This window comes from Rhincodon typus, chromosome 11 (assembly GCF_021869965.1).
Source record: "Rhincodon typus isolate 14 chromosome 11, sRhiTyp1.1, whole genome shotgun sequence".
NCBI classification, from domain to species: Eukaryota; Metazoa; Chordata; class Chondrichthyes; order Orectolobiformes; family Rhincodontidae; genus Rhincodon; species Rhincodon typus.
Genome location: NC_063342.1, coordinates 31,813,355 through 31,825,379, shown reverse-complemented (window position 1 = coordinate 31,825,379; position 12,025 = coordinate 31,813,355). Strand labels below are relative to the sequence as shown.

General features: G+C 38.8%; 1 protein-coding gene across 1 annotated transcript in view; it reads right to left on the bottom strand.

Moving 5' to 3' along the window:
- pou2f1b (POU class 2 homeobox 1b) overlaps positions 1–10,907 on the bottom strand; it is a 134,561-nt gene extending 123,654 nt beyond the window's left edge. The window contains exon 1 of the mRNA XM_048603084.1: positions 10,839–10,907. Coding sequence (XP_048459041.1) covers positions 10,839–10,859 — 21 coding nt within the window. The 5' untranslated portion in view covers positions 10,860–10,907. The remainder of the gene's footprint in view (positions 1–10,838) is intronic.
- Positions 10,908–12,025: the final 1,118 nt, after the last annotated feature.

Sequence of the window (12,025 nt, the reverse complement as noted above, 5' to 3'; positions counted from 1 at the left end):
ATGTGACACTTTATGAAATCCCACTCTAGAAAGAAAACCAATCTTACTCCAAACGAAAACACGAACAGACTCTAAACAAGGCCTGACGCCTAACATGCATTGTAAATGTCACATCTTCTTTACACTGATAAAACCTTTATCTATCTCAAGTTGGTGACGTCAAAGGAAATCGGGCATTTACATATGGATATTCATCAATTAAACCTTTCTGACTGATTAAAGATTTTACAGAGTCTTAGTTTTGTTTAGTGTATCTTCAGCAGTGCTGTGACCTTTTTATCTTTTGCTTGTAAATCTGTGTCTGATACTACCTCTCTAACTGACACCTGAAGAAAACAAAGACATCAAAAGCTTGTGTTTTCAAATAAATCTGTTGGACTATAATCTGGTGTCGTGTGATTTCTGACCATGGTTTTCTAAGACACAGATGTGTTGTTCGAGGACAAAATTACAGTGGTGTTAAAACAATTACCTCAAATATTAGCAATCAGTTAATCAAAACTGTTCTTCATGTGTTTTTTTCTACCCCAATATCCTTCATAGTGATTCAGTCCTTTATGGCAACCCGATAATTTTCTTTCTTCCATTTTCACATTCCACGTACTAGATCAAGAGGGCAAACATACCAACTATACATGACTGGCATTAACCATGTGAATGTCCAGCAGAATAGAAACTGGGATGGTGTTAGGCCAAATCCATATCACATCATTCCACAGAATGATACATTGGAGCAGCAATGTACCATTTCACTGGTTTGCCATTTGTAGTAAACTGTTAATTTTTTTTGTACTGAAGGAAGGTTTACGGTGGTGTTTTCCTTTCTTATTTATAGTCATGACACAGATGCTGGTGTACAGAGTACAAGTTCCAAATCTCGGTGATACAAAAACAGGTCGAGAAGATCAGAGAGTAAAGTTATGATAACCTGTACAAAACACTGGTTTGGCCAAAACTGAAGTATTACATTCATGTTTTGAATGCCGAAAAGATTCAGAAGAAAAGTTCCAACGGTGAGGAACTTTAGTTATGATGACAAATTAGAGAACCTGGGACTATTCTGCTTCAAAGAGAGAGGTTGAAAGGTTATTTAATCGGGGTATTCAAAATGATGTGGGGAGTGAGGAGAGTAGATAGAAATAAATTGTCAGCATTTGTGGAAGAATCAAGAAACAGATGGTACAGATTCTAGGCAACTGCCGAAGGAAGCAACAGTAATGAACAAATTTTTTTTTTAAAATGCGTTTTTAGGATCTGTAAAGCGTTGCCTGAGACAATGATGGAAATAAATTCAATTATGATACTCAAAGAAAGTTGGATCAAAATCTGAAAGGAGACTTTGTGGTGCTACATGCAGAAAGCCGTAGAATGGCACAGTGAATTGCTTGTGCAGAGCCAGCACAGACGTGATGGGCTCGATGGTGCCCTTCGTGCTATAACTGTTCAATAATTATACGATTGAAATTTGATTCTCCTTGTATACCTTTCCTTTCTAGCACAATATATAAAGTCTTACACATCAGATCTTTCAAAGAAAACTGTTAATGCACAAGCTGTGTTTCCATGAATAGAAGTAGCTGTTCTTCCACTACTGTTGCCATTATTCTAATTTCCTCTGGATTATTAGACTTTCTCTTTAGTGGACGCTTATTGAAGAAGGACTCCATAGCTATGGCTGACAGTGTACTGAATTGTGTTTGATTACTGTAAAGACATTCTTCAAAGCCACTAGAACTTAAACTTATGAATATAGAGAAAATTAATAATTAAAATTATGCTTTAGCTCAAAGTAGTTAGTGATTTCTTGACCAGATGAGTAAAGGCACAAATAAGATCCTAACATAAGATTTACCAATGTGAAAATGTAAAAGCTTATGAACTAGGGGAAATCATGTACCACGATGCTCAATTCAATTGAAAATATTCCAGCTTTGATATCTAATGTACTGGACAATGCTAGTTATGTCCATCAATTTAGAAAATAATCACCAGTTTTAGTTTAAAAAGCATTGCTACTGTATTTTTTTTCGTAAAATCTTCTTCAAATTGCAAATCATTTCCATCCCTGTGCAGAATACCTTAAAACTAAAATACATGCCACCTCCAATTTGAAGTTAATACTCTGCATGGTTATCCTTCACCTTGGGTAAAACAATGATGAAATAATTTGAAAGCAAGAGCTCTCGAACTACAACATACAAATTTCTTTCAGATCTTCACAACCAATTGCAGTTCAATGCTGTCTATAAAGGAGAATTTGGGTTATCACGTGCCTGAAGAATTAAATAAGACTTTCCTGACTCAAAATTGAAGTTGATTCCAAAACTTAAGATTGCAGTTTGCTGTTGTGCAGAGACACTGTCAGTTGCTTGCTTCAATCACAGTAGCTCCCTATGCTATTCTGTGAAAACACAGCAATCATTTTGCACTGGAACAATTGTACATGGAAGATTTAATGCTTATTTGCATACCTCATTATTGCATGGAACTTTCATTGATCTAAAAAGGTGATATCAGCAGAGCCGCCAATTTTAATATCAATACAGACCCTTCCAATCAACTTATATAACATTGCCAATGACAGCTTTGGATTGAACTAATAATCCAAACCCTAAACTAATAAAGTTCTGCATAAAAACCATCCTTTCCTAGCTACCATCAGTTCTGAAGAAGAGTCACTGGATCTGAAACATTAATTGTGATTTCTCTCCACGGATGCTGCCAGACCTGCTGAGATTTTCCAGAAATTTCTGTTTTTGCCCCAAACTAATAATCCAGAGAACACAAGTTCAAGTCACACTGTGTAGCAGTTTGTAAATTTGAATTAAAAAGCTGACATTACTAGAAGTGACCATGAAAAGATCTGTTTGAAGTAAAAACCTAACTGTTGCCTAGCAAACTTAGGGAAGGAAATCTGCATCCTTGCACTGTGTAGCTTATGCTTATTATTCCAGAGCAGATGATGCAACTCAAAACTGTCCTCTGAAAAAGATGTAGCCGAATAATTAATCATGTCAAGTTGTTGCAAAAAGTATTGGAGGCAGCACTCAGTGAAGCACATATCTGTAATATACTGTCTTAACATTTTTACCATTACTCAGTTCTTGAGGCTTTCCCTGCATGCTTAAAAAAGTAAAAATAAAATCAGCTCATGAAGGTTTCAAGCCAATCCACATCTATAAGTTGTTACATTTTGACAGCTGTAACAAATTCTAACATAGCAGGTGAAATAATTTGAAACATTTGGAAACAATCGACAACATTTGAAAATCAAACAACCTCCAACTTTTTAAAGAAGTCAAATTGCCTCATCTCCAGGATCTCAATCTTTGTCAAAAAGAATGAGTTCTTCCTTGACCATTTCATCATTACTAAATTTCACTGAAGTCCATCCATTAGATTTTCAGGTATTAGGTGAGATTTTCCATTTTTGACTTTAATGTTAGAGGTTGTTCTTTCCATTAGGACTCAAAATGCCTTTTCTCCTACAATGAAGTATTGTTCCACTAAATTTTCCCTACTGTTATCTTCCACAGTCAAAAGATAGGGTACAACATTTAAAGGGCATCCATGATGTGGAGATGCCAGAGTTGGACTGGGGTGGATAAAGTCAGAAGTCACATGGCACCAGGTTATAGTCCAAGAGGTTGATTTGAAATCACAAGCTTTTGGAGCTTGTGACTTCACCTGATGAAGGAGCAGCGTTCCAAAAGCTTGTGATTTCAAATAAACCTGTTGGACTCTAACCTGGTGTTGTGACTTCTGACTTCAAAGGGCATCCAGACAGACATTCACTTAACAGCAAACATGCAGCATCACTGGAACCTAAATTAGTTATCCCCACTCCTAAGATGTCTCAAACTAAACAGAATCTAGCCCTTGGGTTCAGCAACACCAAGAGGCTTTATTTCAGACGTCCAGCAAAGAAGGGGTGTCCACTCTTTACAGATGATAGCAAGAAGCCCTACCATCAGATCCAGGCAGCCTGGGCCAAAGCTGCAGCCTGGTCAGCACCAATGCCCGTCAAAAAAGAACCTGAATTCTTTGCAACAATGGGTTAAACGATCTGCTCTCAGGGTCAGTGCCACCATCTATTCATTGCAAACTGACATTCATAGAGCTACTCAGTTTGATTATGACTCTGTACAGGCGTGTAATTGGGCAAAAGCCTGCAAGCATAAGCTTCATATGGAATACGCACACCAAAAGGCTCACAACCACCTCATGCTGCCCATGTTCTCATGCTTTCTGGGCACTGTGCCTCCTAATCATCTACTGCGGGGGGATTCACAACTGTGTATGGTTATGCATGCTCATAAGATGTATCTGTTGCCATCACATTTATGCAGTATAATCTGAACCCTTGGTATCCACTGCAGGAGTTCTCCAGGATAGAATCCTAGGCATATGCATCTTCAGCTGCTCAATAATATTAGCTTCATCACAAGATCAAATGCTCACTGACAGCTGCGGCACTCAGCTCCATACAAGTTCTTCAAATAATGTAGCAATCCATTATTACATGAAACAGACTTGGATGCTCTCTAAGCTAAGGCTGATCTAGCATCACTAAAGTCACACAATTGTCGACCAATGCCCATGAGCAATGAGGGAGTTCGATCAGTTCACCATGACTGGCAATGATATTGCATCTCTCATTACCAACATCCTGCAGACTACCACTGAAGACGATCTGGACCAGCCACATAAATGCAGTGCAACTAGAGCAGATCAGAATCAGAGATAAAAGGTGGTGTAGAGCTGGATGAATAGAGCAGGCCAAGCAACATCGGAGGAGCAGGAAAGCTGATGTTTCGGGTCTGGACCCTTCTTCAGAAATGCTCCTCTGATGCTGCTTGGCCTGCTGTGTTCATCCAGCTCTACACCTTGTTATCTCAGGTTCTCCAGCATCGGCAGTTCCTACTATCTCCAGATCAGAATCAGAGCTGGCATTCTACATTGGGTACATACCTGATTCCCCAAAGTTCTCTTATCTACAAGTCACATCACCAATGTAATGGGATGTACTCCAGCTGACTGGGTATTAGCACTCAAAATCATGACCATGTTTAGGATAAAACAGCACACCTTCCCATCCACCAAGTTAACCATCCATCCTTTCCACCACTAGCTCATCATGGCTACAATATTATGATTTAGAACACATACTGCAGCAACTCGCCCAAGTTTATGTGACAGTACCTTCTAAATCCACAACAACCACTTAGGAGGGCAATGGCAATAGGTAAACAAGGAGGAATAAAATCTGCAAGTCACACACCATTCTGACTTGAATGCGCGGATTCTTTTGTTGTTCCTTGATCAATACCCAATAGCACTGTGGGAGTACTTTCTGTATTGGACTGTATTCCCCTGGGAAACTAGAAATGAGAAATAAATATTGTTTTTTTTTTAAAGTTTGGACTCTTCATGTATAATATCTTTTAATTATATTCATTTAACCTCCAAAATCCTTTTCATTTAACTCTTTAACGCAGAGAAAAAAAACTAATTAATTCAGTAAAAAAATTGTAAGAACAGTTTTATAAGAAAGCACAATAAAGTACTCTTGGAATTAATGGATACTGGATCAGAGGAAAATAATTATTTCAGAGTCATTCCTGGGATTATTCTGTATTGGTCAACAGTACACACAACTCAAGGGTTTCTAGACACAAGCCCCTCCAGGAACAGTGGAAAGTGAGGAAATTGTCTAAGGCAGTACACTTGGCCTAAGAGGTCCTTTGGTGAGCTCACTGAAGATGCAAACCCTCTCAATGATAAGGATTCTACTGTTTGTTGGATAAATTTAAAAAAAACAGTCAAGTTGGAAGAATATAGCTATCTGATTACCATCTAGACCAAATCAATTGTCGATTAATAAATTAGTAATTTACAATTTCAGAATATTTCACAAATAAAGCTCATCAAGTCTTCTTTCAAATTTCACTCTGAAGCACAATCAAGAAAATCTTCAATCTTTCAGGTGTTATACCATCATAAAATCATAGTAAATAGGAGTAGGGTATTTGCCACTCAAATCTGTTCTGCCATTTAATAAGATCACAGGTGATCTGATCACCCGTAACCCTGGATTCTGTCAATCAAAGTCTGTCTAACTTTACCTTGAAATGGGAGATGATCTAATTGAAACAAATGAGAATGAGGGGCTTCACAAGGTAGATGCTGGGAAAATGTTACCTCTCGGAATTTTAGAACTAGGGGCATAGTTTAAACATCAGGGCCTCCTGTTTAACAGGGAGATGAGGTTTGTTTTCCCTCAGGGTTATAAAGCTTTTGAATTCTGTTTCCCAGACAGCAATGGAAACTGCATTACGGAAACAGATTCTTCAGTCAAAGAAGTCCATGCCAAACATAACCCTAAACTAAACTAGTCCCACCTGCCTGCTCCTGGCGCATTTCCCTCCAAGCCTTTCATATTCTTGCACTTATTTAAGTGTGTTTTAAACGTTGCAACTGTGGCTGCATCCACCGCTTCCTCAAGAAGTTCATTCCACACGCGAACCACCCTCTTGTAAAGGATTTGACTCCGTCTTTTCTTAAATCTCTCTCCTGTCACCTTAAAAATAAGTCCCCAAGTCCTGGAAATTCCCATCCTAGGAAAAGACACCTACCATTAACCCTATCTGTAACCCTTATGATTTTACACACTTCTATAAGGTCACCCACAGCCTCCTACGCTCCAGTGAACAGAAGTCCCAGCCTATCCAGCCTTTCTTTGTAATTCAAACCTTCCATACCTGGCAACATCCTGGTAAATCTCTTCTGGGCTCTCTCGAGCTTTCTTATATCCTTCCTATAAGAGGGTGACCAGAACTGGACACAGCACTCTAGAAGAGGTCTCATCAATATCCTATACAACCTCAACATGACTTCCCAATTGCTATACTCAAAGGGCAGAGTAATGAAGGCAAGCATGCGAAAAGCCTTTTTAACCACCCTGTCTATATGTGACACAAACTTCAAAAGAATTATGTACCTGAACCCCCTCTGTTCTACAACATTACCCAAGGCCTACCATTAATTGCGCAGGTCCTGCATCTGTTTGTTGTACCAAAATGCAATATTTTACATTTATCCAGATTGAATTCTATCTGCCATTTTTCAGCCCACAGACCCATCTGTAATCTTAGAAAGCCTTCTTCATTGTCTACAATGCCACCAATTCTGGTGTCGTCCACAAACTTACTAACCATACCTTCTATATTCACATCCAAATCATTTATGTAAGTGACAAATAAAAAAGGACCCAGAACCAATCCCTGTGGAACACCGCTGGTGACAGGCTTCCTGTCCAAAAAGCAACATCTACCACCACTGTCTCCTGCGGTTAAGCCAATTATGTGTTCTTCCTCTTTCCTGCGTAGTTCTATAAAGCAACCCTTAGGGATCAAATCCTCAACTTCCACAGCAACCACCCCAACTTCCACAAACAAAGCTGCATTAGGACACTATTTAAACCGGCCAGGACACACTGCAACACTCCAGAACTACGCAGGAAAGAGGAAGAACGCTCATACAAGATCCTCGCCTTAAACAGATATCCCCGCAACTTCATCCACACATGCCTGCAAAACAAACAACAACAGGAGGACACAGTATGAGCTAACACACTGGCCACACTGCCCTACATCAAGAATATATCAGAATTGACAATAAGGCTCCTAAGACCACTAGACATCATGGTGGCCCACACGCCCACAGCCACTCTACGACAAACACTTCTAAGGATTAAAGACCCCATTCCTACAACATGCAGAACGAACGTGGTTTACAAAATACCATGCAACGACTGCCACAAACATTATATCGGACACACAGGAAGGAAACTAGCCATCAAAATACACGAACATCAGCTAGCAGCAAAACGGCATGACAAACTCTCCTTAATATCGGTACATTCTGACAATGAAGGTTATCAATTTAACTGGGACAAGGTAACCATAATAGCCCAAGCCAAACACAGACATGCACAGGAATTCCTAGAGGCATGGTTCTCCACCATACTTCAATCAACAAGCATATAGAATTGGATCCCATGTACAAACCCATACAGATCAAAACCAGAAATGACAGTACTCACCACAAAGGACCAGACAGTATAATAACATCACTTCATCGGAGGCTCCACTGATGATGTCACCAAGCATGGTGAACAAAAACAAGCCAGCTCGGCAAGCAAGTCAACAACCTAATCCACAACCCGAGCTTCAGATCTTTGCCAAAACTCTAAATATTTATTTTTATTGCAAACTATTATTCAGCTTTGTATCTTTATCAGTTAAGTCTTGTGTCCATAACAAAATCAATTTTATTGTTTATTAAATAAATTTGGTCAATGGATCATTTTATTCTGAATCTAATATGAATTATACGTAATTAAAACAAAGAACAGAATAGATACTGGAGATCTGTAGCAAGCAAAAACAAAGTACTGGAGAAACTTAGCATGTCTGGCAGCACCTGTGGAGGGAAAAACAGAGTTAACATTTTGATTAGTTTTGACAAAGTGTCATTGGACTTGAAACATCAACTGTTTTTCTCTCCATGGATACTACCACAACTGCTGAGTTTCTCCAACACTTTCATTTTTTGTTTGCATATAGTATGTAAACGGCCAAATCAGTAACTGGGCCAAACAGTTAAACATATGCTGTTACCAGTTAAGTAGTAGGACTAGATAGGCTCAGTGCTCATGTCCAACCACAGTCATGACAATTGTCATTTTAAAAAAAGCCCATTTCATTCACAAACATCCTTCAGAGAAGGAACTCTGCCATCACTACATGGTCTGGCCTACATGTGACACGAGTCCAACAGCAACTACTCTGATAAGATCTAAAAAGCCAATCAGTCCAAGGGTAACTAAGGATCGACAATAAATGCTGGAACTGTCAGTGACACCCACATCCTATGAAAGAATAAAGAAAAGCTTCCCTACTTTTATACGCCATCCCCTTTGCAACAAAAGCTAAAATTCCAATCACCATTCTAATCACAATGTACCTGCATGCTAGTTTTTTTTGTAATTTATGTATTACAAGTCATATTTCTTTTTAGCACAGATTTCTATTTCATTCCATTTAAATAATATTCTGCTTTCCTATTGGCCTTTCCAAAATTGAAAAGTTCAGAATTTCCCACATTATGCTCATTCACTTAACCTGTCCAGATACTTTTACAGACTTCTGTTTTGTCCTCTTCACAACTTGTTTAGTAAACCTATCTTTATATCATCAGCAAAATTTACCACACTACACACAGTTCCTTCATCCAAATCAATAACACGGATGACAAATTGTTGAGACCCCAGCAATCCTCTACCCTGCTAATATGTAAATTTCAATACATGAGTTCTTATCGTGTACGCTAACTTTTGATATGGCAATTTACCGAATACCTTTTACAAATTCAACGACAACAAATCTACTGGTTCCCCATTATCCACAAGACTATAAGACATAGGAGCAGAAGCATACCATTTAGCCATCAACTCTGCTCCAACATTCAATGACATCATGGCTGAGCTGAAAACCCAACTCCATATCCTTGCCCTTTTCCTATAACTGTTGATTCCCTTACTAATTAAAAATCTCTCAGCCTTGAATACATAAAGACACAGCGCAACAGCCCTCTGTGGTAAAGAATTCCACAGATTCATTATCCTTGAGAAAAGAAATACCTGTCTTTATCTTAAATATGCAATCCTTTATTCGGAGATTATTCCCTTAGTCCTAGAATTTCCCACAAGGGGAAACAATCTCACTAGATCTACCTTGTTAAAGGCCCTCAGAATTTTATACGCTTCAATAAGGTCATCTCTCATTCTTCTAAATTCCACTGAGTACAGGCCCAATCTACTCAACCTCTCCCCATAAAACACTTCATTCCTTGTATCAGCCTAATTAACTTTCTCTAGACTACCTCCAATGTCAGTACATTTTTCCTTAGACAAGGGGCCCAAAACTGCTCTCAGTATTCCAGCTGTGGTCTGACTAGTGCCTTGTGTAGTTTTAGCAAAACTTCCCTATTTTTATACTCCAGTCCCTTTGAAACGAAGGCCAATATTCCATTTGCCTTCACTGTTAACTGCTGAACGTGGCAGCCAGCTTTATGATTCATGCACAAGGATTCCAAAATTCCACTGTGCTGTAGCTTTCTGCTCTCTTTTCTCCAATTAAATAACATTCAGCACTTCTGTTCCTATAGAAGTGCAAACCTCACATTTTCCCACATTATATTTCATCTGCTAAGTTTTTGCCCACTTCACTTAACCAGTCTATATCCCTCTGCAGTCTTTTTGTCATCTTCACCCCTGGTCTTACTGCCCTGTCTGTTACTTTCTCAAAGAACTCTAATAAATTAATCAAACATCAGTTCTCGTTCACAAAACCACACTGACTGTCTGAATTATGAGTTTCTAAACTTGTTGGAAAAAAGGAGACATGCTATTGATGTTTTTATTCATCAGGGCAAATATAAGGATATAAAACTTCAAAGGTATTTGGCATAGGAAACCAGGCATTGATTGGCTGGCTGCCAATTAATCTTACTGTGACAGATCAAACAGATTAGTCAAGGTATCATGTGCTTTCCTTAATGCAACATTATTCTTAAATTCTTTAGTTGGCCGTGGATGCTGGTACTTCTCGGAGTCTTTCTTTCTCAATGGACAATACTGAAAACATAATATGTTAATATCAGCCGGGCAAATTTTACTCTGAAGCCAGTTTTACACATCAGGAAGCCTACATTATTTTCCAAGAGTTCTGCAAAAATTATTCAACATCAAATCAGTTAAAAGGGAAAGGTCCAACCTGTGCTCCCTTCATTGCCATCCAGGGAAGGCTTGATAGACTCTGACGGATTGCTCATTCTCGATTCTGTGCAAAATGGAAAAGAGGCATATCAGTTATTCATTATGTTTTTCTTCTTTCGCCAGTTACTTTCTTTATTCAGGAAGAAGGCATTTAATTGGGCCAATAGAGTTTTGTTGTAGTGATTAAATACTATGTCATTCTGATAAAAATGTAATGAATAGATACGACTCTTATAAACTGAACTAACACTATTCTAGAAATATTGTGATGAAACTGTGAGATTGTGAAGCTTTATTTTAATACCTTTTACTGCAAGTTTGGGCTATCGGAATTCTAAGTTAAACATATTGCTTTGTTTACGTGTTTAGAGTTAACAATTAGCTTTTTACAAACTACAATCCTAATACCAAGTGAGAGGAAGTCACTCTTCGAGTGAACAATCCAGAGGACTTAGAAGGAAAACTTTCCAGACCTTCACTTTCGTTTCAGTTTGTGCTGGGAAGTTGTTCAAGAGAAAAGCATTTATCAAATTCTGAAATGCTAAGAGGTCGTTCAATGGAGTAATATGTGCTAAGCAGTGTACCTAATAAAATTAGTTTAAAGTAATGAAATTATTATTAATCCCAGATCAGACTGTTTTTAATTCAGTTGATGGAAAAGAAATTAAGTTAAATTTTTGAAGTTTTAAAAGCCAAAATGGAACTGAAGCTGCATCAGGGACATGGGCTACACAGTGGCTCAGTGGTTAGCACCGCTGCCTCACAATACCAAGGACCTGGGTTCGATTCCACTCTTGAGTGACCGTTTGTGTGGCATTTGCACATTCTTCCGTACCTGTGTGGGTTTCCTCCAGGTGCTTCGGTTTCTTCCCACGGTCCACAGATGTGCAGGTTAGGTGGATTGGCCATGTTAAATTGTCCACAGTATCCAGGGATGTGCAGGCTAGCTAGATTAGCAGTGGGAAATGCAGGATTACAGGGATAGGATAGGAGGTTGGATCTGGGTGGGATGCTCTTTGGACCATTAGCATGGACACGATGGGCCGAATGGCTTACTTCCACACTGTAGGGATTCTATGGTTCTGTGACACTGGTACAAGCTAAATCAGGAGCACAATAATAATAATTCAGAAAGTGTTACCTGCGGTTTCAGATGAGTTGAAATTTTAATTACCTCAAGCCCAA